Below are 26,239 nucleotides of genomic sequence, written 5' to 3' on the forward strand. Positions count from 1 at the left end.
AATAAGCGGAAATGTGCAGTATGCGTCACTTCCCGCAACAGGCTGAGCACCAGAATGGCAGCTCGGGGGCGCCATGTTAGGAGTGGCGAGTGGGCAGCCGGGACCTAGGCGGCCATCTTGGATAGGGCTGTGAAGCCTTAGAAGGAAGTGCTGAGGGTTCACGCCTAATGGCGGCCCAAGGTGCCTCCATCTTGGGAGTGGTAGGGTCTACAGTCGCAAAAGAAAGTTCCTGAAAAACGCCCGGGAACACCAGGTGGGTTTGGGTGGGAGGAGAAAAAGGGGATGAACACGTGACTCTCATGTACCCTCCCCCACCATCCAGCCGCTCGACTCTGCTCCACCCCGTTGGAACCGCCCCTCCACCGCGGCATCAACCAATGAGAGCTGGGGAGCAGAACGCGGCGGTTTCCATGGGAGCGCGGAAAGGAGGAGGGGAGGAGGTTACCTAGCAATTGGGAGATGCTCCGTGGCCCAGCCAAACGGTTGGAAAGTGCTTTCCCAGAGCCGGAGGAACCCGAACTTACGGGATCCTGGACAGAGGCGATTCCTAGTCGCTCCCCTATCTCCCAGGAGCCTTTGGCCCCAACCCAATCATGACGTCTCCCCTGTGCTGGGCGGCCGCCACCAACGCCGTGCCTGCTCAGGACCAGATTTCCACTTCTTCCAAGGCCAAGGGCAGTCAAGATCAAGCCAAACGCCACCACCCTAGAGGCAAGGGCACCGCACAGGCCTGGCCCCCACTCTATTCTAAGAAGGGCCCCGTCCATGCCAGCGCGGGGAAGTCCTCTGTGCACACTCAGCAGGTGACTGAGTTACAAAAGAAGATACAACTATTAGGTAAGATGGCTCCAAAGGGCATAAAATGGTCCGGAGTCAACAGTGTCCACCCAGCCCTCCGACATAGATGCTTCACCAGCATTCATTAAGGTGGTCAGTTCTGGAGGCAAAAACTCATATTTGTTCATGGTTTTTCTCATCTCTTAAAACTTTTTCTGGAGTCAGAACCAACTGGACTGTATTTCATACTTTTGTGTAATTTCAACTCTTCTATCCTGCATGGTGTGGTGAAAAACGTAGGTTTTAGAGACATATTTTCTGGGTTCAGATCCTGACTGCATATACTAATGGTTTCATCTTGGGGGATTAAGACTAACCTAATTGCTGTGTTTCTCCATCTGTAAATTAGGGATAACAGTACAACCCCATTGGTAGTTGAAATGTGTTAAGTGCTTAGAACAGTACTTGCCATATAGCAACACACTATAAATTATAAATCAGTGGTTCTTAGTGAAAGAGGGCCATTTTGCTCCCCAGGGGGCATTTGGCAAAGTCTGGAGACTTTTAAAATTTTTTACTTATTGATTTTTCTTTTAATCCTCACCCAAGGACATTTTCTTCCATTGATTTTTAGAGATATTTGGAAATCCTGGTGTAAACCATTATTGTTACTATTGTTTTATTATTAATAGGGGGTAATCTTGCATAGTGGTTGAAGGTCAGGTGTCAGACTGTTTGTGACCTTGAATAACCGAATAAGTCTAAGCCTGTCTTCTCATCTATAAAATGAGTATGATATGGATATGCATCTATTGGTATATGGTGTGTTATACCTAGAGAGTTCTTAGTCCAGCATCCAAAACATAATCAATGCTATAATCAACACATAATCAATATTATTCTATAATAAATTGATGATTACAAAAAGGTTATCCCTCTGGGAAGTCTTCCCCACCCTGAATGACGTTCTGCTTGTACCTGCCCACATCACTTGACCCCAGAGAGTGATCGGAAGGCCTTTTATGAGAGCACCCAGTGGAACATCAAGAAGAATCAGGAAACCATCAACCAGCTACATGATGAGACTAGGGTGCTGCAACTACAGCTGACGGACCTGCTTCAGGTGAGGGTACAAAAGTGGGTGAAGAGGTTCCAGGGGGGCAGTGCCAGCATTCCCAGGGGCAGGGCACTGCCTCAGGTAGAGGTGAACTGGGTAAGTGGTGACTGGGCTCTTTTCCTTGCAGGGAGATGAAAAAGTGATCCAGGCATTGATTCGGGAATGGAAGTCAGAGAAGCCATACCTGAAGAACAGGACAGGCCAGGTTTGCCTCCCCACCCACCCACCCACCACTCCACTGACAATCTCCCTTGATTTCCAGCCTGGATCCCCTCCCCACTGGACTCCCTAGCTCCTGCCCCCTCTTCTCTAGTCCTTTCTTCATACCAGCTGCCACTCATTTATTCACTCAATTAATTTTTACCACATATCAACCATGTACCTGGCATGGTACTAGATGTTATTAATCATGCAGTGAAAAAAAACACTAAATTCCCATTGAGACAGGGATTTGCCCTTTCAATTGGGGGATGTGAGTCAGCAAGGACCCCTTTCTTTGAGACATGATGTTTGAACTGAGAATGGGCCAGGCAGGAAATGATCTGGGGGGAAATGCTTCAGGTAGAGGGAACAGAAAATGCAAAGTCCCTGGGGTAGAAACAAGTGGAGGCCAGTGTGGCCAAATGGGAGTGAGTGATGGGGGCTTGGTAGGAGGTGAGGTTAAGCGAGTCGCAAGTGGCCGAATCTTGCAGCAGGCCATGATAAAGAGTGCAAATTTTATATACTGAGACTCAGGGAAGTGGGAAATGGACTGTAAGAAAGCAAGAGTGGAAGCCAGGAGGAGGTCTGGTGAAAGATGGTGTTGGGTACACTAGGGTGGAAGCTGGAAATAGGAAGAAATAGTTCTTCTTATTTCAAAGGGGGAAGGTTTTTTTTGTTTAATCCTCACCCGAGGATATTTTTCCATTTATCATCAGATAGAGTAGGAGGGAGGAAGGGAGGGAGAGAGGGAGAGAGAAACATCGATGTGAGAGAAACACATCAACTGCTTGCCTCCCGCATGACATGACCATGGCCGGGGACAAACTGCAACCGAAGTACCTGCCCTTAACCGGAATCGAACCCATGACTCATTGGTCTGCAGGCCGATGCTCTAACCACTGAGCAACAAGACAGGGCCAAAGGGGGAACCTTTGAAATAGAACAGAGAATTGCTAACAAATTTAGTGTAGATGGGAGAGAAAAAGAAATGAGGATAACATCAAGGTTTTGGACTTGAGCACTTGGAAGGAGAAAGCTGCCGTGAGCTGAGATGGGGAAGATTTGAGAAGGGCAGGTTTGGGGAAAGATCAAGTGTCCCATCTGGCCACGATGGTTTGAGGTGCTTGTGGACACATCTGGAAGGCATTGTAGATATGGAAATATGAGCCTGCAGTTCAGAGGAAGGCCAAATTAGGGTGTCTTCAGTGTATAGGTGACCTTTAAAACCCTGAGATTAGATAGGAGATCTTGATGGGGGTGGGTATAGACGTCGGCTGTCTCTCCAAAGGCAAAGGAGACAAGGGGCAAATAGGGGAGTGGGTGGAAAACCAGGGAATGGGCTTCTGGAAGCCACCAAAGTAGAAAATCTGCATGAGGAGGGTCAGCCATGTCAAACGCTGCTCACAGACTAGGGAGATAAGAACCAAAATATGGAATAAGGAAGCTCTGGAGGAAAGACTAGGGGTAGGGGGTTCAGACCCCTGCTCTCGCTCCCCTCCCTCCAGCAGGCCCTGGAGCACCTGAACTACCGGCTGTATGAGAAGGTGAAGCAGCAAAATGCTCTGCGGCACCAGGTGGGATTACAGCAGAAGTGGCTGGAGGAGCTCCAGCTGCAGTACAACCTGCGAGAGCTGGAGATGGCAGAAACACAAGATGGCAACACTGAGGTGGCTAAGGTGGGGCCAGTGAGGTGCGGAAAGGTGGGAGGGAGACAGGGGCACAGGGAGCATTTGATTCTGGGGGAGGAGGAATTGAGGAGGGAGGGGACTCAGCCCAGCCTTGCTTCCCTCTAGACCTTGCGTAACTTGGAGAACCGTCTGGAGAAGGCCCGGATGAAGGCGGAGGAGGCGGAACACATCACTAGTGTGTACCTGCAACTCAAGGCCTATCTACAGGTAGGGAACCAGAATGCTGGGGAAGGGGAGGCAAGTGGGAAGGCCAGCCTGGTCAGGGACAGTGGTCACAGGCCTGCCCCACTCCTCACACCCCAGGAAGAGAGCCTTCACTTGGAGACCCATCTGGACTCCATGGAGGCTGAGGTGGTGAAGACAAAACACGAGCTGGAGGAACTACATGTGGTGAACCAGGAGGCGCTCAATGCCCGGGACATTGCCAAGGTGCCAGCCCACTGGTCCCTGGGGATCCTGCACAGACACCATGGTCTCCTGGCCCCAGAATCTGAACCCTAGCTGTCCCAGAGCCCCTCCCATCTATCTGCCCGGGCCCTGGGCTCTGACCCTGAGCCATGGTAGATGCCAGCTGGTCCTGCTGTTCCCTTGCCCGTCCTCCAGAATCAGCTGCAATATCTCGAGGAGACTGTATTCCGAGAGCGCAAGAATCGCGAGAGGTACATAACTGAGTTCAAGAAACTCGCAGAGGAGAGGAAACTGCAGAATGAACGCATGGAGCGCAAGGTGGGAGCACCTAGGGGTGCCAGGACCATGGCCCTGTTCCGCACTCCTGACCCCTGTTTGGTTGCCCTTACCTGGCCCTCTAGACTGGGCCCCACCTGCTCCCTGTCCCCTGTCCAGATACCCTTTCTTGACCTCTGTCCTAAGCCCTTGTCCACAACCTGACCCTGGACCTGACCTAAACCTGGAGCAGACCCAGCGAGAGAACCTGCTGCTGCAGTCTGATGATACGACCCAGGACAGTCTGCGGGCCAAGGAAGAGGAGCTGCAGCTGCGCTGGAGCATGTACCAGATGGAGGTTCTCTTCGGCAAGGTCAAGGATGCCACCGGTGTGGCCGAAGCACATGTGAGTGCTGCCTGCAGCCCTTCGTGCCCTTGATCAGCACACAAACCTGCTCTCTTTTTTTTTTAAAAAAAAATATGATTTTATTGATTTTAGAGAAGGGAGAGGGAGAAAGAGAGAGAGAAACTTGGATGAGAGTGAAACATCCACTGGCTGCCTCCTGCACTCCCCCTACTGGGGATTGAGCTGCAACCCAGGCATGGGCCCTCTTGGTGCATGGGACAATGCTCAATACGCTGAGCCACATCAGCCAGTCCAAACCTGCTCTATTAAAAGACAACCCTTCCTCCTCCAGCTACCTCTCCATTTCTCTGCTCTCCCTTACAACAGAACCCATGCAGACTGTCTATGCTAACCACCATTTCCTCTCCTTCTGTTCACTCTTATACCAGTGACACTGACTTCCTTGGCATGTAGGCTCTGTGAGGACTGGGAGTTTTGTCTCTCCTCTCCTGTGTCTCTATCACCTGTAACATGGTCTAGGGCCCAGTGAACTGCCCAATGCCACCCTAGGCCCTGGGCAAGCCAAACCCCTGCCCTGAGCCTGCTCTTTGCAATGTCTCCCTTGAAATTTTCTAAGACTCCTATGTTCCATGCTGGCAAATACTGATCCTGCTGGACCCCGGTCTGGTTTCTCCCCTATGGGAACCTTCCAACCCTTTATTCTTCCCAAGGGATGACCCCTGAGGAGTTCCAGGATTTGGACCTATAGAGTCATCTGAGGCACTATGGCCAGTGGCCTTTTCAGAAATTGGACTGGTGGGTGGATCACTCCCACAGCCGGCCAATATTTCTTCACAAGATTGAGCAAGATTTGCCCCCAAAATGTTGCTGGCACCTTGATTTTAGAAAGCAGCTATGGTCACTGCTACCCTGCCCCACATGCTGATTTTTGGCTGCTTCAAATTTCTGATATAGAGAGGGAAGGACCCAGCAAAAATTATTTGTCCAAGGCTACCAACCCGTGAGGCAGCTCTGAGTCCTACTCACAGAGTCCCTAAGCATCGCTGTGCAGAAGCTGCCAGCTCAGGCCACGTATTCTTCATACCCCGGGGTTAAGGAGGATGGTGGCACCTGGGCCTGTCCAGGCCCTGGCTCTGACAGGGGTTGGTTGGGCCCAAGGCGGTGGTGAGGCGGTTCCTGGCGCAGGGTGACACCTTCACGCAGTTAGAGTCACTCAAGAGAGAGAACATGCAGCTGCTGCTGACGCTGAAGCAAGAGAAGCAGCGGCTGCAGCAGGAGCTTGAAGACCTCAAGTACTCCGGGGAGGCCATGCTGCTGAGGTGAGGCCCCAGTGTCTGAGGGAGAGGGTGGGGGCCTCAGGGGCCTCTGCACTCCCACAGCTGGCTCCCTACTCCCTGCAGTGAACAGAAGCAGCAGGCCGAGTTGCAGAGTAGCCTCAATGCAGAGGAGCAGCGGAGGGCTGAAGCCCAGGGCCGGATGGAGCAGGCCACACGGGCAATGCAAATGCTGAAGGAGGGCCTGGAGCACCTGGCCAGCAAGCTGGACCACATCACTGTGGACAGCCAGGTTCCCGAGGAAGCCCCACTCAGAACCTCCCAGGATTTAAGAGGCAGCACAGCCCCTCAGTTGGGGTTTCTGCCCCATAGCCCACTGGAAGGAACCCACCCCATACCCTATCCAGGACCTCAGAAGCCTGCCTACAAGGGCGTCCCTAACCCATGTTCCTGGGGGAACCCCTTACTCCTTAAGTGGCCCAAGACTTCAGAGACCTGAGCCACCTCAAGTCCTGGCGGCAGAAGAAATCCCACCTTGCCCCCCAACTCGAAACCTCAGATACCAGGCTTCAATCCTGGAGCAGCCGGAGACAGAAGCCGCGGCCAGTCCGCAGCAAAGTATCTTTTCTTCAGATCATCCCCGCAGTGGTTTCTCTCGAGTTATTATCCTCTCCCCCGCAAAAAAAACCAAACCTCTTCCCACTTCTTGTGCAGCTTTCCTGTTCCAAAGCTCTGTCCTCATAAGCGAGGCCTTTTACTGCGGAGGCCCCGCCCCACAGAGGACAGTACCCCACCCCTGTGGGTGGCCCCTCACCTTCAAAGACCTGACCCCAAGGAGTAAAGCCTTGTCCCTGGGTGGAACCTGCCCGAGGCCCACCCCCTTTCGGCTGACATGGCTCCTCCCCTCGCCACAGGAGTCTGGTCTCTCCACTGCTAAAGAGCTGGATCCCAAGGCAGGTGATTATTTGCCAAACCTGCTGGGCCTCGTGGAGGAAAAGCTGCTGAAGCTGCAGGCGCAACTCGTGAGCCACGACATTCCGGAGATGCTGCGCCACATCGTGAATCACGAGGTACCCAAGCAGGCAGTGGGCTGGGTTGAGGGGGACATCAGGGAGCCGGCGGCAACTCCCGGGAGACCCAGGAGAAGGCCAATGGGCCGGGAATGGGCCTTGGGGACAATGACTCAGGTTCGAAGAGCCGGGAGAACTTCCAGACGGTCCTGGGAGGCCAGAGCACAGGGCTGAAGGCGGTCAGGGGTGGAGCCTCAAGATGCCAAGGGGCGGGGCCCCAGATAATGGGGGGCGGGCCTGGCGGGGGGGAGGGGACAGGGAGGTGGGACTGGGCTTCAGGGTGCCTGCTGAGAAAGAATGACGCAGCTGGGCCGGAGGAAAACTAAACAGGAGTGGGCAGAGGGGCTGTATGGAATCAGGGCATATCCCGGAATGGGGTGGGAAGGAGGGGGAACATGACTTCCTGGTAGCCCCTTCTCCACCTACAGTCTTCTCTCCTGCTCCTGTCCTCCCCAGTTTTACTCCAGCCTAGAGGGAAAGCTGCCCACATACAACACCCGCATCACCCTGCCCCTTGCCAGTTCCAAGGACAAATTCTTTGGTCAGTTTGGGCATGAAAAAAGGGCGGGTCAGAGGGCCTGGCCTGAGGCCCAGACAGAGCGGTGGGAGGTGGGAGGTGGGAGGTGGCCTGAGATCAGGATAAGGGCCAAAGTTAGGTGGAGTATAAAAGGCCGGGTAGGAAAGTCTGAGGTAGGGATGGAACCTGGTTCCCCTTGTTCCCCACCCCCACCTCACGCAGATGAAGAGGAAACCGAGGACGAAGACAATGACGTGGTGACTCGCTCGGAGCTCAAGGTCCGTTCCCAGAAATTAATGGAATCTCGCACTAAGAGGCGCAGTCGCTCTCGGAAGTCCTAGATTCGATTTCGTGCCCGCCTCAGGGCTCCTGCGGAGCTCCCAACCCCTCTGGGCTCGGCCACCCGCCCTCGGGACCCTTTCAAGGGCTCATCACTCCCGGGACAAGGGAGCGGAGCCGGCCATCGGCGCCCAGAATAAATATCCCCTGGCTGCCGAGCCGACCTCCGAATCACGAAATAAAGGTCACCCACCAGCCTCCTGCCTATTGGTCTTTCCTTGACCCTGCACCTCCCCCAAAGACCGCTGCTTCTCAAACTCAGGGCTACAGGCTCTGCCCCCTCCATCCTGGGAATTGATGACTCCCATTAGCTGGGAACACAGATTTTGCTCCCTGTGCCCCTTCAGAGATAATGTCTCACACCTGGGGCTGACTAGTCCTCCCCTGCTGAGGACAGAGGACTCTACACCTGGGCACACAGACCTGTCGCCCTCTATACACACTACTAGCTCTCCTAGGGACACAGAAGAGAGACCTCCCCTGGGGGAGAGAGGTGGCTCTTCTTCTGGGCACAGATTAACACCCACAGAAAGAACGAACGTCACTCGGTGGGTCTGGGCTGGGCACTGGGGTCCAGCTGGGGGCATCCGAGAGCCGTGGGTCCCCGCTGCCCCGCCCCGCCCCGCCCCGCGCGGCCGGTCTGCCCCGCCCCGCGGCCCCCAAGCGCCCCTACACTGCCCGCGGCCAGCGGCCCTTCCGCCTCACTCAGCCGTGCTGCGGAGCGGGTCGGGGACCGGCCATGCTGCGGACAGCAGGGAAGGAGCTTGCCTTGGTAAGGGGACGAGGGCTGCCAGGACCCCACATCTCTTGCGAACCCCTGATTCAGAAACTCCAGGTGCCGGTACCCGGGACCCTATCTCCCAACTAACTCGACCCTTCGGACTCGCCTGGGATTCCCTACCTCGGGCCTCTCGTCCTCTGTGGCTGGTTCCTCTTAGGGATGGAGGGAAGGAGGCCAGAGACAGACTCCACTGAGACTGTACCCTGGGGCGTCCCCAAATGCCACCCCACCCTCCCAGGACCAGGGAGGAGGGTACTCGCACCGCCGAGGGGACTTCCCTAGACTGACTCTCACAAACTCTGGGAAGGCCTGGCCTGAGTCCAGCGACATAGGGGAGCTGAGGCCCCGGGACCCGACCTCCCGCGGTGTCCTGAGCTTCCCCTCCGCGTCCAGGCGCCGCTGCAGGACTGGGGCGAGGAGACCGAGGACGGCGCGGTGTACAGTGTCTCCCTGCGGCGGCAGCGCAGTCAGCGCCTGAGCCCGAGGGAAGGGCCCAGGGACAGCCAGGTGAGAAGGGAATTGGAGGGCGGGCGGGGCTGGTGAAGTCCAGGTGAAGGCGGAGTGGAGTGGAGAGCGAGAGCTGGGGCCCGAGCGAAGGGCGGGGCTTAAAGTCATCCAGGTAAGGTGGGCGTCCAGGTGAGTAGGGTAGGTGAGTGAGGTGGGGCCAGGTCGGGACCCGGTTGCTGGCGGGACCTGAAGGCAGGGGCTAGGTAAGCTAGGTTAGTGGGGCGGAGCTGAAGAGGGAAGGGTAGTCTTTAGAAGCAGCCTGGTGAGCAAGGGGGAGAGTAGGGGCAGGGACAAGGCCAGCCAGTGAAGCGTAGCTGGAGAGCTGAGAGCAACGTGGGGTGGAACGTGGGGTAGCTGGAGAGCTGAGAGCAACGTGGGGTGGAACGTGGGGTAGCTGGAGAGCTGAGAGCAACGTGGGGTGGAACGTGGGGGACAAGTAAGTGGGGACAGAGGGTAGGGCCTGGGAGGACTGCGGTGCTCAGGTCATTTGTGTATGGTGAAGAGTAATAAATCCAGGGGGCCAGATTCGGAGGAATGGGCAGGATCTGATGCAAGAGCCCTGCTAGCAACGAGTATGATTGGAAAAAGGGCGCTCTGTGCACCACTCCTGAGTCATCACCACCCCCCTGCCTCGCAGGCCCCCAGTGCAAATGCCGACACCTTCCTCCACTACCGCACCAGCAAGGTTCGGGTGTTGAGGGCGGCGCATCTGGAGCGGCTGGTGCGGGAGTTGGTGTCTGTAGACCGTGAGCAGGACCCAGGCTTCGTGCCTGCCTTCCTGGCCACCCACCAGGCGTTTGTGCCCACTGCACGGGTTCTGGGCCTTCTCCTGCCACCACCACCTCCGCCCCTGCCTCCCTGGTTAGTACCAATGGGGAAACCTCTATGTTCCTACACCTAGATCCTCACCTGGGCCCTCCCTCAGGTTTAGAATCAGGAAATCCCCGAATTTCAGAACCCTTCTCCTAAGCACCCTCCCCCTTCCTGGACACCTTCTTCACCTGACTGGGGGGCTCCTTCCAGGGTAGAAATCAAGAAGACAGAGGTACAAGATCTGAGCTTCAACAAGAACCTGAGGTTGGTTTACCATTGGGTAGCAATAGAAGGTCCTAGAGGTTAAAGGTTGGATCTGAGGTATGAGGGCTGCAGAGCTCCCAGCTGGCTTCTGAGACCCTGCACCTCTGGCCAGGGCTGTGGTGTCTGTGCTGGGCTCCTGGCTGCAGGACCACCCTCAGGACTTCTGGGATCCCCCTGCCCACTCGGACCTGGACATTGTCCGTACCTTTCTGGGCTGGGCCGCCCCATTGGGGGCTGAGGCTCTGGAAGCAGAAAAGCTGCTGAGAGATTTCCTGGAGGAGGCTGAGCAAGAACAGGAAGAAGAGGAGCAGCCCCAGGCTCTAGCAGGTGAGGGTTTGGGGGCATTGACAGTGCTCTGAGCAGGCCTTTCCTGATTGATCTCTCCCCCAGGGGACTCCTCCCCTCAGGGAGCTACAAATCTTCCTCCACAAGATTCTTAATCCTGTCTGAGCCTCAGTTTTCTCACCTGTAAAATGAGGAAAATAACCCTTTGTCTAACATATTGGCATTTATCTAGTACCTCCCTACCCCATCTATCCTAACTACATAGATGCTCCATCATTGGTTCAGGATGCCCTGTATTTCTAACTAAAAATCATTCCATTACTACTTACATTAGGAGCCACAGAGACCTGGATTCAAATCCCAGTTCTGCCATGTGCTGACTGTGTGACTTGGATAAGTCACTTCACCTCTGTGGGCCTCAGTTTCCTTATCTGTGAAATGGGAGTGATAACGTACTTACCTCATTGCCTCTTCATTCATTCAGCAGATATTTAGCCATTGGCCTCTGAGCACATAACAGTGAACAAGTAAATATACAACCAATGAGAGCAGGCAAGTAGTAATATTTTCATGGTTGTTATCAATGATTCTTACTAGAATCTACCACTTATAATGAAATGTGTACAAGAAGCCATATGATATTTTCTTGTTTAGTAGCAGTCACCAAACTCTCTGGTCTTTTTTTTTTTTTTTTTTTTTTTTAATCCTCACCCGAGGACATTTTTCTATATTTTGTTCAGCTAGAGTGGGAGGGAGGGAGAGAGAGAGAGAAACATCGACGTGAAAGGGACACATCGAGTGGTTGCCACCCACACGACCCAACCAGGGCCGGGGACAAACTGCAACCGAGGTACGTGCCCTTAGTGGGAACCGAACCCGGGTCTCTCTGGACCACAGGCCGACGCTCTAACCGCTGAGCCAAACTGGCCAGGGCTCTCTGGTCTTTTATAGAAAAAAATCTACGAACTTCTGTTGTGGAGAGCTTTGGGGGAAGGAAAAACATCCATATACTTCATTCAGGACTTTGTTCAGTTGTCACCTCCTCAGACATGCCTTCTCTGATCCCCTCCTAACAAATATATTCTCCCACTATGTGTCTTTTTTGCCTGCCTTATTTTTCTGCATAGCATTCATTGGTTTTGTCCCCACCTCTGTCCCCAGGGGCAGGAACAATGCAGATTTTTCAACTGGATAATTACATTTTGCTTATAAAGTATCATCTTTCACCCATCTGTGTTCCACCTGATTCCTATCACAAAAGCATCTATATCCCTAATCCCCATCCTTTAATCCTCAAGTAGTGGCCACCTCTCTCCTGGTGACAATGTTTCAGTTATTTATATACAAGGTGGAGCAAAAGTAGATTTACATTTTATTAATTATTATATTATTTTCCATTTGATCAACTGTAAACCTACTTTTGCCCCACCCTGTATATTGTATCTCTCCATCTTTCCTCCTGATTACTAAGTGTCTTTCTTCCTCTGCTTTCAAGATTTCACCAGCTGATTCCAAGTCATTAAAACTTCACAGTCCAGCCCTGGCCGGTTTGGCTCAGCGGTTGGAGCGTCGGCCTGCGGTACAGAGAGACCCGGGTTCGGTTCCCGCTAAGGGCACGTACCTCGGTTGCAGTTTGTCCCCGGCCTTGGTTGGTCGTGCGGGTGGCAGCCACTCGATGTGTCCCTTCACATCGATGTTTCTCTCTCTCTCTCTCCCTCTCTCTCCCTCCTGCTCTATCTGAACAAAAAATGGAAAAATGTCCTCAGGTGAGGATAAAAAAAAAACTTCACAGTCCAATTCAGTAGCCTCCAGCCCCAAGTGGTATTGAAATTGAACTTGAATTTCTAGAGCTTGGCAGCTGCATCAGACAACACAGGTAAAAAAAATATTTCACCATTGCAGAAAACTCTATTGAAAATGCTGCCCTAAGGAGAAACATCTGTAACAAAAATAAATTAATTAGCCCTGGCTGGTTTTGCTCAGCGGTTAGAGTGACGGCCTGCAGTCCAGAGAGACCCGGGTTCGGTTCCTGCTAAGGGCACCTACCTTGGTTGTAGTTTGTCCCCGGCCCTGGTTGGGTCATGCGGGTGGCAGCCACTTGATGTGTCCCTTTCACATTGATGTTTCTCTCTCTCTCTCTGTCTCTTCCTCTCTCTCCCTCCCACTGTATCTGAACAAAAAGTGAAAAAATGTCCTCAGGTGAGGATAAAAAAATAATAATAATAATAAAATTAATTAATTAATTTTTTTAAAAAGAAAAGAAAATGCTGCCCTGTGCCCTGTCTGGTGTGGGTCAGTGGTTAGAGCATCAGCCTGCACATTGAAGGGTCACTAGTTCAATTCCTAGTCAAGGGCACATACTTGGGTTGCAGGTTGATCTCGGCTGAGTCAGAGACATGCAGGAGACAACCAGTTGGTGTGTCTCTCTCACACACATCAGTGTTTCTCTCACCCTGCCCCCCCTACACTTCCACTCTCTAAAAAAGAAAAAAAAAAATTAATGAAACAAATATGCTCAGGTGAGGATTAACAAAGAAAGGAAGAAGAAGAAAAAAAAGCACTGCCCTAAGCTATGAGTTCTTGAGGTCAGAGAAGAAAATGAACATTCATTCATTCATTTATTTATGTATTTATTTTTATCCTCATCCAAGGACATTTTTCCATTTTTTGTTCAGATAGAGTGGGAGGGAGAGAGAGAGAGAGAGAAACATCTATGTGAAAGGGACACATCGAGTGTCTGCCACCCGCACAACCCAACCAGGGCCGGGGACAAACTGCAATCGAGGTACGTGCCCTTAGTGGGAACCGAACCTGGGTCTCTCTGGACTGCAGGCCTACGCTCTAACCACTGAGCCAAACCGGCCAGGGCGAAAATGAACATTTATTAAACACCTACTTGTGTACCAGGCTCTGGAAACCTTAACATCTTTATTTTTGGGTAACTTTTTAGTATAGAAAATTTCAGCTTGGCCCATGTGTCTTAGTGGTTGAGCATTGACCCATGCACTAGGAGGTTGCTGGTTTGATTCCTGGTCAGGGCACAGGCCCAGGTTGTGGACTTGATCCCCAGTAGGGGGTGTGCAGGAGTCTACGATTTCTTTTTATATAGATATATCTTTTTCTTTATTGAGTTTAGAGAAAGATAGAAGGGAGAGGGAGAGAGAAGAAGGGAGAGGGAGAGAGAGCTAGAAACATGGATTGGCTGCCTCCTGCATGCCCCCCACTGGGTATTGGGCCCACAACCTGGGCATGTGCCCTGACTGGGAATCAAACCAGCGACCTCCTGGTGCATGGGTCAATGCTCAACTGGTGAGCCATACCGGCTAGGCTCATTGACGGTTTCTATCTCTCTCCTTCTCCTTTCTTCTCTCTGAAATCAATGAAAACATTTTTTAAAAAATTTCAGACATAACCCTGGCCAGTTTGCTCAGCGGTTAGAGCATCAGCCTGTGGTCCAGAGAGACCCAGGTTCAGTTCCCGCTAAGGCATGTGCCTCTGTTGCAGTTTGTCTCTGGCCCTGGTTGGATCGTGCAGGTGGCAGCCACTCGATGTGTCCCTTTCACGTTGATATTTCTCTCTCTCTCTCTTTCTCTTCCTCCCTCCCATTCTATCTGAACAAAAAATGGAAAATTGTCCTTGGGTGAGGATTAAAAAAAAAAAAAAATTCAGACATATACAAAAATAGAGAGAATAGTATAAATAACACTCAAACACCTAACACTCATCTTTAGCAATTATGAATTTGACCAAAAAAATTTTCAGGATGATCTGAAGGCAAATTTCAGATTTATGACTTATGTCACTTTATACATCAATACTTCAGTTTACAACTCTAATTGGCAAGGACTTTTTCAAAAATATAAAGAATGCCCACAATTATTTCCAACAAAATCAGCAATAATTACTTAATATATTTAAAAAATTACCCAGTCTGGCCCAGCTTGTGTGGCTCAGTGCTTGAGCATCATCCCATGGACCAAGAGGTCACCGGTTCGATTCCCGGTCAGGGCACATGCCCAAGTTGCGGGTTCAATCCCCAGTGGGGGGTGTGCAGGAGGTGGCCAGTCGATGTTTTCTCACATCAGAGTTTCTAGCTCTCTCTCCCTCTCCCTTCTTCTCTGTCTAAAAATCAATAAAAACATACTTAAAAAAAAAATTACCCAATCTGTAGTCAAATCCCCCTCTTGTTCCTAGACTGGTTTTTTTTACAGTTGTTTATTTGAAACCCAAAGATCCATTTAAGGCTTTGGCTGTATTTCTTGGGTCTCTTTTATTCTTTGGCAGCCCCCCTTTGCCTTTTGTTTAATGCCATGGGGGGGGGGGGATCATATGTCCTGAGCAATGTCTCACATTCTTCTGCATTTGCCTGTTTATTTTCTCATGGTGATATGTGGTATGTTCCTCTATCCCCCATATTTGCTCTAAGATCTGAAGGCTTGATTAGATATAGGTGCCATTTTTTTTCCAATGCCACTTTTTAAAACTAATATTTTGCAATGCTACCTGTCCTAATTTGAAATTAAATACTATCAAGCATACTTACACATAAAATTTTAAAATAATAATATGATGCTGTAACTATAATACCACAGGAAAATAAAATGAAAACAATATACACAATAAACTATGTTTTTATGTTGGGGCTTGGGCATGCCTCACTAGGAGACATGGTGAGACATTGTCTGTGATAACATCATGGTGAATGTGACAGGTACAAACATGTACTCATGCAGGAGAGTGCACTTGCGACATGCAATAGCATAGATGTTGGTGACATCATTTTCCAAAATGCTGAGCAACACTTACAATTTCCAAACAAAACAAAGTTAGGACTTTCATAGTCCTTGCATTCCTGGAGCCAAAATAATTAGTGTTTATGAGCAAGATAGTTGGGAGCAAGGTGCAGATTACTGTAAATAGGTTTTTTCAAGGACACCATGAATGGGAAATAAATAAATAAAACAAAAAAGAAACAAGGACACAAATGTCTTAGAGGGACATTTAGAGGTGGGATGGGGGGTGGGGGCACAATTCTTCACTGTGCGTTATGTCCCCCTTTGCAGCAAAATTCCAACTTCTAAGGTGCCCTCTAGGGGGCGCCAGCATTGAAACCCACTACTGTGGTCATTTATATTTCAGAACTTTATAGCAGATGAATGATCTCATTTGATTTTTAAAATGAAATGTAGATGAAGAAAACAAGGCACAAAGAAGTTTAAAGGCTTGTTTGAGATCACACAGCAAGCCCGGTGGACAAGTTTGAATTTGAACAGGGCATTTTCTGACAATGACCTTCCCCTAACCACAAAGTTTACCATCTTTCACCAAAATAAAAGGGAAGATCTTTTTTTTGTTGTTGTTAATCCTCACCTGAGGATATTTTTTCCACTGATCTTCAGAGAGAGTGGAAAGGGAGGGAGAGGAGAGAGAGAGACATTGATATGAGAGAGACACCAATATGAGAGAGACACATCAATTGGTTACCTCCCACATGTGCCCCAACTGGGGCTGAGGATTGAAACTACAGCCCAGGTATGTGCCCTTGACCAGGAATCAAACCTGAGACCCTTTGGTCTGTGGGCCTATGCTCTAACCACTGCCCAGCCAGGGCAGGGCAGAAGATCTTATTCTAATAAAATCTCAAAGTCATAAAGCTCTATTTTCTTTTCTTTTTTTTTAGGGGGTTACTACTAGGAGGGCTTGGGCCATGATGACTCATCAGTCATCCTGTCAAACTAGATATCACACTAGAACAGCCCTTGGGTTCTAGTGTGTTCCAGATAATATTTACCCTCATTTAAGAAAGATTCTTCATTCTATTCTCACAACAATCTTGACTTGTGTTTCTTTGAGAAGAGAAGCCAAATGAGGGTCCTGAGAAAAGGACTGGCAGGGAGCCACTGATATGTCCAAAGGCCATAGTTTGGGGATTGGAGAATACAGCATGTGGGTGATATCTGGGGACTGACTTGTGTTGAGAAGTCAGAGCTCCGGTATAAAGCTCTATTTTTTATACTAATCTTTGAGCAGCTGGCTTCAAATCCCTGCCCTGTCACTTACTGAAGTGACTTAGGGCACATTATCCTGCCTCAGTTTGCCACCCATAGAAGGTGGATAATGGTACCTGGCTCACTAGTAAGTGTGCTAAATCACTGAGTTCATCCCCACTAGGTACTCAGTGAACGTTACTGTTGCTCCAAGTCCTTACAAACATTCAAGGAGGTCTCCATTTCACAGATGAGGAAAGTAAGGCTCAGAAATGCTAAGGGACTTACCTGAGGTCACACAGCCAGCCCTGGATTCACACCTGAGAATTTTTAACCCCCTCTGATGCTCCCTCAGGACCTCCTGGAACTGCCAGGACCCCCAGCCCAGACTCCCCAGAAAGCTACTTGGAAGGGGAGGAAGGACTGGTGCAAGAAGGCCCTGAGCTCCTGGACTTCAGTGTAGACGAAGTGGCTGAGCAGTTGACGCTGATAGACGTGGTGAGAAAGCGAAGGACAAGGCGGGGGGTGGGGAGGAGGGGCTGGTCCAGCTGAGCAGATCCTACCCCACCCCCAACCCCTCCTCTCAGGAGCTCTTCTCGCGGGTGCGGCCCTGCGAGTGCCTGGGTTCCGTGTGGTCGCAGCGGGACCGTCCAGGGGCCGCCGGCATCGCCCCTACAGTGCGCGCCACAGTGACCCAGTTCAACATGGTGACCGGCTGCGTGCTGGGCTCGGTGCTTGGGGCGCCGGGCCTGGCTGCCCCTCAGAGGGCACAGCGGCTGGAAAAGTGGATCCGCATTGCCCAGGTGCATGTTGGCTGGGAGGGGGCGGTTACCAAGAGAGGCAGAGGCAGGGGGTGGCAGAAGACTGGGGTCTGGGAGTGTGGGGAACGTTGGGGCTGGCAGGTGCCGAAGGAAAAGCCTAGAAGGCTGTGCCAGGCTGGGGCCGGGGACAGCCGAGGGGCTGGGTGGGTCTTAGGATAAAAGGATGAGATGAGGGTGATGGGGCGGGAATAGGATTGGAGGAGGAACCAAAGCTCGGAGAAGGGGGCAGGGTCCTGAAAAATACTGGGTAGGCGTGGGGCAGGAACCTTGGGGCAGAGAGGAAGAGAAATAAATAGAAGCCCTGGAGAGAAGGGGCATGACGAGAAGAGGGAAGGGAAAGGTTGAACCTGGCCCTGAGACTTGGGTTCAGGGAGAATCGTTCTGAGTGCAGGAGGGATGCTGTGGGCGCGTCCAGGGCCCAGGGAGAAGGAAAAGTCGGCACCGGAGAAGCCAAGGTCAGAAGTAGAGGGTAGAGGGGCAGCTGGGGGAGGGGCTGGGGCTGCAGGTGGGAAGAGGGAGGGGCTCCTGGAGGAGGAGACTGAGTCTTGGTAGCTTGTCAGATGCAGGGTCAGTCATAGGGGTCTGACCTGGTGTCAGAAGTCTCGAAGCTCATAGAAGGCGGATTATACCTGGTCAGGCTTGGGGTCTGACCAGCACCCTCACCTCACCCCCCAGCACTGCAGAGAACTAAGAAACTTCTCCTCCCTGCGTGCCATCCTGTCCGCCCTGCAGTCTAACCCTATATATCGGCTCAAGAGCAGCTGGGGTGCTGTGAGCAGGTGAGCAAGAATGGGGAGAGGAGCTGGAGTGAGACCTCCTCACTACCCAACCCCAGCCCTGACCCTCCCAGCCCCTGACCCCTCTCCTGTCCCCACAGGGAACTGTTATCCACTTTCAGGAAACTTTCGCAGATTTTCTCCGATGAGAACAACCATCTCAGTAGCAGAGAAATTCTTTCCCAGGTACAGGGACCCGGGAAGGGGACCTGGGGCAGGGCAAGGCATAGATTGTCCTTGTCCTAACATTCAGCGTCCTTCCCTACACTTCAGAAATGACCTTGCCCTTGTATGTGAGCAGCCCCACATTTTTACTGGCTCTGCTGCCCTCATGATAGTTCACACTTGGTAATTGCTTTATTTATTCATTCAACAAATACCAGAAGTTACAAGGAAAAGGTCACGTAAGGCTAGAGTCATGCAAAGAGTGAAAAAAAAAAAAAACCAAACAAACAAAAAAACCGTGCAAGGGACTTGACTTTAATAAACAAAACTAACAAATATGTGCCTACAGATCAGACTTACTGTAGGCAAGATTGAGGTTCCAAATGCAGTTAGGTGCTGGTTCTTAGGGAGAGTCTTAAAGAGATGGAACATTCTTGCCCTGGCCGGTTTGGCTCAGCGGTTAGAGCGTCGGCCTGCGGTCCCGAGAGACCCGGGTTTGGTTCCCGCTAAGGGCACGTATCTCGGTTGCAGTTTGTCCCAGGCCCTGGTTGGTCGTGCGGGTGGCAGCCACTTGATGTGTCCCTTCACATCGATGTTTCTCTCTCTCTGTTCCTCTCTCTCCCTCCCGCTCCATCTGAACAAAAAATGGAAAAATGTCCTCGGGTGAGGAAAAAAAAAAGAGATGGAACATTCTTCAAATTCACCTCCTGCAGGTCCTTACCCAAATGTTCCCCTCAGAGATGCCCTCCCTCGGCCCCACCAGCATCTCTACTCTCCCTTTATTGTTCTTATCTGTGAATGTCCTTAATTATATATTAAGTTTGGTTGTTGTTCTCTCTCCCTCCCTAATGTCTGCTCCATGAAGCTTGAGTTTTTTTCTGTTTTGCTCACTGCTGCTTCCCCAGGAGTCAGAACAGTGTCTGGCCCAGAGTGGGCTCTCAATAAATATCTATGAATGAATGAATATTTCACATAAGAATGATCTCAAGGAAGAAGGAGCTCTGCATTAAGCACCTACTGTGTACCAGGCACTGTGCCAGGCCTCTTGGCTATGAACCAGAGAGACACAGTTCCTGCCCTGGGGGGATTCAGGTCCCAGACAGGGGAGACACAGGACAATAATAACTGCTGCAGCAGTGATATAATTAATTACCACGCAGAGCAATGCCATGAAGGCAAGGTTCCAGGCATTCCCAGGGGATTGCCTGAGGACCTGTTGCATCAGGCCTGGGAGTATTCTTACCTGTGTTGAGACCATCCCTGGGGGCCATGGCACCCACAAGCCCCACCTCGGGTCATCCCCAGTGGGGCCTGCCCCATGCTGCTTATCTGCTCCCTTCCTCCCTCCTCCTGTTCACTCTCCTTGGAGCATGGTCTTTGTAATTGCTAAAAGCAAAATGGGTGTGTATTGAGGCATCTTCTCTGAAGGAAAGGTCCAAGAGACCCCAGGACTGCTCAGATCTTCCCCTGCCCCCAGGAGGAGGCCACTGAGGGACCTCAAGAGGAAGATACTCCCCCAGGAAGCCTGCCTTCAGTGAGTAATGGTAGTTTGGGGTGGAGGACAAGGGGAACCCTCATGGAAGGGGATGGAGGGTGATAGGGTTGATGATGGCTAAGAGTGACTAGAGTTCTGGGGGGGCCACAGAAACTGCCCTCAGGCCCGGTCCCCTACCTTGGCACCTTTCTCACGGACCTGGTTATGCTGGACACAGCCCTGCCGGACATGCTAGAGGTTTGACTCCTGACCCTTGACCCCAACACCACTTGCCCTCAGCAAAGTGAGCCTCCTGACATCCCACCCTTGAACCTATCTGCACTCCTGACCCCAGCCCCCTTAGTGCAGTGGGGCTTCTGATATCCCAACCCCTGACTTTGACCCTCGATCAATCCTTAACCCTGGAGACTCCAGTTTAGACAAAGTCTGCCTTCAGGGGAATCTCATCAACTTTGAGAAGAGGAGGAAGGTGAGTGGGCACAAGGGTGGGTGTGAGAGGGACCAGGATGGGGTCGGGGCAGGGGTGAGGTCTCAGAAGCCATACCCTTAGGAGTGGGAGATCCTGGCCCGAATCCAGCAGCTGCAGAAACGCTGTCGGAGCTACTGCCTGAGTCCCTGCCCGCCCATCCTGGCTGCCCTGCGTGCCCAGCGCCAGCTCAGTGAAGAGCAGAGGTAACCACCCTGTGGCCTGGCCCAACCCCACCTCAACTGACCCTGGATTACACACTGAATTCGCTTACCCTGTACACATCTCCAAATCCTCCTAAAACACCTCCTTCTGAGCCTTGACCCCCAACCTATGACCTTGCATTATCTTGAGCCCAACTGAAAACCCCAAATGACCTCTGACCTCAAATTTTACTCCGACTTTCAGACTTCATCTCAACCATTCCTTATTTTCTCTTCCCACCTCTGACCTTGTCTGACCTGTGATCCCATTCATGACCCTCCGTCTGACTCTCTGAGCCCAATCATTAACCTCCAATTTTGAGTAACTGACTCTGACTTTGATGTATATTTGACCATCTAACTCAACTATCCCAAGTATTTTCTTTCATTCTATTAAATCCATGACCCTAACTATTGACCCCAATGATTACCTGACCTTGAATTCTGTTCTTGATCCAATTTGACTCCTCAGTTCCACCCTGTGAATCCCTGTGTGACCTGCCAATCAAGCCATCCCATCTCATCCCTAATAAGATCCTGTTGCTTTCTGACCGCATTTACTACCCTGATCCTGATATGTGGTGCCTAATATTTGACTATTCCCCACAATGCCCAAAACCTATCTCCCAACTCATTCTAACTCTTGTCTTCCAATCCCTCCTATCTGCACCTTGATCCGTCAGCTACCGTGTCTCCCGTGTCATTGAACCACCAGCTGCCTCCTGTCCCAGCTCCCCACGTGTGCGCCGACGAATCAGCCTCACCAAGCGTCTCAGTGCGTGAGTCTTGTGGGGGTGTGATATGGGCAGAGATGGGGGGCTGCTCCTGGGGCTGAATTTGGCCTTAGACTCACCCCCTGTCCCCATCCTCAGGAAGCTGTCCAGAGAGAGAGGCTCATCCCCTGGTGGAAGTCCTGGGGACCCCTCATCCCCCACCTCCAGGTGAGCATCCTGCTTAATGAAGGAATTGGAGGTGGCAGGGTCAGAGGTTGGGTTAGCCACACCACCTCAGGCTCTGCTTCTCTTCCAGTATGTCCCCAGGATCTCCCCCATCTAGTCCTAGAATGAGGGACCCTCCTCCTGGAAGTCCTCCAGCCTCTCCAGGGCCCCAGAGCCCCAGCAGCAAGGTATCAGAATGGCCCATGTGTGCATGTGGGACTGTGGGCACCCAGGGCTCTGTGTGTGTGTGTGTGTGTGTGTGTGCATACATGTGCATGGGTATAGGATTTTGAGGCTAGACATGTACATAAGAGATTGTACTCATGCTTGGCTCAGCACTTGGGATATCTGTCCAAGGGACCATGTACATTTTCGTGGCCCTGATTGAGAAATTGTCCCTCCATCTGGCTTGTGCTCAGATCTGGACCTGTGTATCTGCTCACCCACAGGGCATTCCCGGGTGCAATCACACACTTTTGCAAGAATATGTGTGTCACCAGGAATTTGCATTCCTAAAGGGGAAATGTGGACATGAATATCCACAATATCTACAGGACCATGTGCAGGGCTGTTCATGGACATGGGCTTGTGTGTGAACATATGTATGTACTTACTGTTTTGTGTACACCGGATTTCTTTGTTTTTTCTTCTTTTTTCAAATTTTCACCTGAGGATATTTTTCCATTGATTTTTTTCAAATAAAGTGGGAGGGAGGGAGGGAAGGAGAGAGAGAGAGAAACATCAATGTGAGAGAGACACATTGATTGGTTGCCTCGTGAACAACCCTGACTGGCTCTAGGGATCGAACCTGCAACCCATGTACCTCCCCTTGAAGGGGAATCAAACCTGAGACTCTTCAGTCCTCGGGCTGACACTCTGATCACTGAGCCAAACTGTCCAGAGCTACACAGGATTTCTTGTGTGTGAACATGGATTTGTATGTCTATGAATCGTATAAATGTATGTAATAGGAATGAAGGTCTGTATGTGATGGGATTGTACAAATGTGGGTTTGTGTGTGTGTACTCTAATTATGTGTCACCTGGCTCCGGGTGTGTAGGGGTATGTGTTGAAAACATTAATGAGGAAGGGGCCTAGTGCTCTCCCACTGCTCAGCCCCCATTGCCCACTGCTTACAGCTGCCCGTGGCCTTGACCCTGAGCTGTCCTCGAATACCCCTTGTGGGGCAGCAGGGCTCAGAGGCCCGGGTCATCCGAGTCAGCATTGACAATGACCATGGGAACCTGTATCGGAGCATTCTGGTGAGGAACTGGGCCGAGGACCTGCGGGGGACAGCCCTGCCCTTGGGGCTCAAGCCATCACACCTGACCTTCCACCTTCTTTCCCCAGCTCACTAGTCAGGACAAGACCCCCAGTGTGGTGCAGAGAGCCTTGCAGAAGCACAATGTGGCCCAATCCTGGGCCCACAACTACCAGCTCTTCCAAGTCCTTCCTGGGGACAGGGGTGAGCAGGGATAGCTTGGAGCCTTGGCTGGGAGACAAGCTGGGAGATGGCCCTAATAGGGCCATGAGGTGGTACAGGCACAGAGTAGGGATAAGATAAAGAAGGGTGGGGGTAAGAGGCAGTAAAATACTTGTTCCTCAGTTATATGGATTATGTGGTTACCCTGGCTCAGTGTGAGTCAAGGGGGAACCAAAATTGTCTTCCTAAGATTTATGGGGAAATGAGATTGTCCAGGATTAAATGAGAGGGACTGTAGAAGGTTGTCTAGGCTTAAATATATAGGATCATAAGGTTGTTCAGGCTTAACCTGGTGGGGTACAAGACTAAAGGGGGTCTAGGCTTTGATTTGAGGGAATATTAATTTGTCCAGGCTCAGCCTAGGGACTCTGAAGTTAGCTGAACTTGACATAGGTGAAGGCCACAAGGTATTGAAATTCATAGTGGGGGAGCATGAGGTTGTTCATTGTAGGAGGTTGTCCAGTTTTTGCAATGGAGAGATGAGTTTGCTGTATTAGAGAAAATTACATAAAGTGGTCTGGGCATTAGGAAAGAATATATGAGATTCAGGTGTCAAGGGCCATAGGTTATGCAAGCTGGAAGTGGGAAGTTAGAAGTTATCCAAGTTCATGGTAAGAGCAGCATGAACTTGGCTGGGAATTAGCCGTGAGGGGAGGGTGGGATAGGAAGGAATTTGTTTGGGATGGGTGGCCTGGGTTTGCCCAAGCTCGTAGTATAGATTGTCTAGACTCCAGGGAAAATGGCAAGAAATTACCCAGGTTTGTGGTGAGGAGGAGACATGAGGTTGTGCAGGCTTTGAGTGGGAAGTTGTCCAGGTTCCCAGTGAGAGGAGAATGAGGTTGGCTTAGCACTGGCTGAAGGGACCCAAGGTTGTTTGTGCCACAGGGTGAATGGCAGATTACCTTGGTCCCTTGTGGGGGGAGTATGAGGTTGTGCGGGCTGTTCATTACTATGTCCACACCTGGCCAGAGCTCCTGATTCCTGACAACGCCAATGTCTTCTATGCCATGAGTCCAGCTGCTCCTGGAGACTTCATGCTGCGGCAGAAGGAACAGGCCCGGCACACAACCTCAGTCCCCCCAACCTGAATTGGCCCTCTCCTGCCCCCAGCACCAGGTCTCATGGGCAGCTTCTATCAACATGGGGGCAGGGAGGGCACTCCTTGCCTAGAAAGCTCCCATTCCCCAGTAGAGCTTACTATGCTCCATACTGTGACCCCTCCTCCCAACTTTATTGGACCCCGTCCCTCTGACCCTCTTGGCACTGAATCCCTATTCCAAAGTCATCAGCTCACAGGGTGGCAAGCTCCATCACACACTGTGGATCAGACCCTTCCCCAGAGAAATCTTGTAACTGTCGGAGATGCATCAGAACAGACAGAGTAGATGGAAATAGTGACCAAAGAAATGAAACAGGAGTTGGTCTTCTTTGATGCCTTTGCCTCAGGGTCACTCTTCATTAAGGTAAAAATGGAGACCATGGCATCGGAGGCTGAGACACGAACGCGGCGGGTGATGACTTTCTCCTCCTCCACTTCCTTTCGTTTTAATTAGCAAGAAGACAGTCCTCTTTCCGTGCCCACCTAAGCCATGGCTCGTGGTCCCAAGAAGCATCTGAAGCGTGTAGCAGCTCAAAGCATTGGATGCTGGATAAACTGACTGGTGTGTTTGCTCCTCAGCCATCTACCCGTCCCCACAAGCTGAGAGAATGTCTCCCTCTCATCATTTTCCTAAGGAACAGACTGAAATATGCCCTCACAGGCGATAAAGTCAAGAAATCTGCATGCAACGCTTCATTAAGATCGATGGCAAGGCCCAAACCGATGTCACCTACCCTGCTGGGTTTATGGATGTCATCAGCATTGACAAGACTGGAGAGAATTTCCGTCTGATCTATGACACCAAGAGTCGCTTTGCTGTTCATCGTATTACACCAGAGGAGGCCAAGTACAAGCTGTGCAAAGTGAGGAAGATCTTTGTGGGCACAAAGGGAATCCCTCATCTGGTGACCCACGATGCTCGCACCATCCGCTACCCCAATCCCCTCATCAAGGTGAATGACCCCATTCAGATTAATCTGGAGACTGGCAAAATCACCGATTTTGTCAAGTTTGACACCGGTAACCTGTGCATGGTGACCGGAGGTGCTAACCTGGGAAGAATTGGCGTGATCACCAACAGAGAGAAGCAGCTTGGTTCTTTTGATGTGATTCATGTGAAAGATGGTAATGGCAACAGTTTTGCCACCCGGCTCTCCAACATTTTTATTATCGGCAAAGGCAACAAACTGTGCATTTCCCTTCCCCGTGACAAAGGTATCCGCCTCACCATTGCTGAAGAGAGACAGAGACTGGCGGGCGCCAAACAGCTGGTGAAATGAGCCGACATGACGTGATTAGAAGAATCTTTATGTTTTGTTAAAGTTAATACAGCATGGGGTGGGGGTAGAAAACGGGGGAATTGGCATGCCCACTAAGATGCTAGTAATTCATAACCTAAATTTTGTTCCCTCTTCCTCTGGGGCTTAACAGCTAAATGAGTATGACAGTCCCTTACCTTTGAGTCATTCTCACTTCAGCCTCTTCCTTTTTATACACCTGGGTTGGTTCATTGTACTTTTCAGGTTGTGACGGCCGTCAGCCCTGAAAGCTCCTGTTTCATTTATTCGTTGATTCTCTTTTAGTCGCATTTCTTACTTCCTGTCTCATGGCTGCATCGTCAGTTACTCTCGTGTGCTTTCTAAGTATATTTGAGTTTGTAGGTTTCTAGCAAAATAAGATGTTTTGTTGTGATTGTTTATATAATTGTAATTGAAATGCAGGTATAGATTTTAGTTCGTGATAATGTATTGATACTGGTTTATTAAATGTAATGAGTACATGCACCAATGTAAGATGTTAGTAGTTGGTGAAACTGGTGCCAGGTACATGGCAACTATGTACTACCTTAATTTTTCTGTAAAGTTAAGATTTCTTTAAAAAAAATAAAGCCTATTTAAAAAAAAAAAAAAAGATAAAAATGGAAAAGAAAAGAAGAAAAAAACTAAGACCCTTTAAAAATCTTTTTTTCTTGCTCTGGCCGGTTTGGCTCAGCAGGTAGAGCATTGGCCTGTGGTCTGGAGAGACCCAGGTTCGGTTCCCGCTAAGGACATGTACCTTGGTTGCAGTTTGTCCCTGGCCCTGGTTGGGTCGTGTGGGTGGCAACCATTCGATGTGTCCCTTTCACATCAGTGTTTCTCTCTCT

General features: G+C 50.9%; 2 protein-coding genes and 1 pseudogene across 4 annotated transcripts; all 3 read left to right on the plus strand.

Annotated features, from left to right (window-relative positions):
• The first annotated feature begins 131 nt into the window (after positions 1-131).
• On the plus strand, positions 132-8,191 carry ODAD3 (outer dynein arm docking complex subunit 3). Of its 2 annotated transcripts, XM_036240342.1 has the most exons (13): positions 132-837; positions 1,779-1,900; positions 2,022-2,099; positions 3,601-3,771; positions 3,889-3,990; positions 4,087-4,212; positions 4,387-4,509; positions 4,700-4,852; positions 5,972-6,132; positions 6,214-6,379; positions 7,002-7,157; positions 7,614-7,698; positions 7,897-8,191. In XM_036240342.1, exons 1-13 carry the CDS (start codon positions 594-596, stop codon positions 8,013-8,015), a joined length of 1,806 nt encoding a protein of 601 aa, XP_036096235.1. In that variant the 5' UTR covers positions 132-593; the 3' UTR covers positions 8,016-8,191. The 2 variants fall into 2 exon arrangements, with proteins under 2 accessions (XP_036096235.1, XP_036096236.1); XM_036240343.1 differs by lacking the exon at positions 7,614-7,698 and having other exon boundaries at positions 7,897-7,993.
• A 558-nt stretch (positions 8,192-8,749) lies between these two features.
• RGL3 (ral guanine nucleotide dissociation stimulator like 3) lies at positions 8,750-24,085 on the plus strand. Of its 2 annotated transcripts, none has more exons than XM_036240075.1 (19): positions 8,750-8,785; positions 9,188-9,301; positions 9,939-10,162; positions 10,325-10,378; positions 10,491-10,705; positions 17,006-17,148; positions 17,238-17,453; positions 18,147-18,250; positions 18,349-18,433; positions 19,890-19,946; positions 20,058-20,144; positions 20,344-20,376; positions 20,458-20,579; positions 21,260-21,355; positions 21,449-21,517; positions 21,588-21,702; positions 22,654-22,776; positions 22,865-22,979; positions 23,967-24,085. In XM_036240075.1, the coding sequence occupies exons 1-19, from the start codon at positions 8,753-8,755 to the stop codon at positions 24,083-24,085; spliced, it is 2,124 nt and encodes a 707-aa protein (XP_036095968.1). In that variant the 5' UTR covers positions 8,750-8,752. The 2 variants fall into 2 exon arrangements, with proteins under 2 accessions (XP_036095968.1, XP_036095967.1); XM_036240074.1 differs by having other exon boundaries at positions 21,606-21,702.
• A 486-nt stretch (positions 24,086-24,571) lies between these two features.
• LOC118615277 lies at positions 24,572-25,376 on the plus strand (annotated as a pseudogene).
• The last annotated feature ends 863 nt before the right edge of the window (positions 25,377-26,239 follow it).

The sequence above is a fragment of the Molossus molossus genome, unplaced genomic scaffold (assembly GCF_014108415.1).
Source record: "Molossus molossus isolate mMolMol1 unplaced genomic scaffold, mMolMol1.p scaffold_m16_p_4, whole genome shotgun sequence".
Taxonomy (NCBI): Eukaryota; Metazoa; Chordata; class Mammalia; order Chiroptera; family Molossidae; genus Molossus; species Molossus molossus.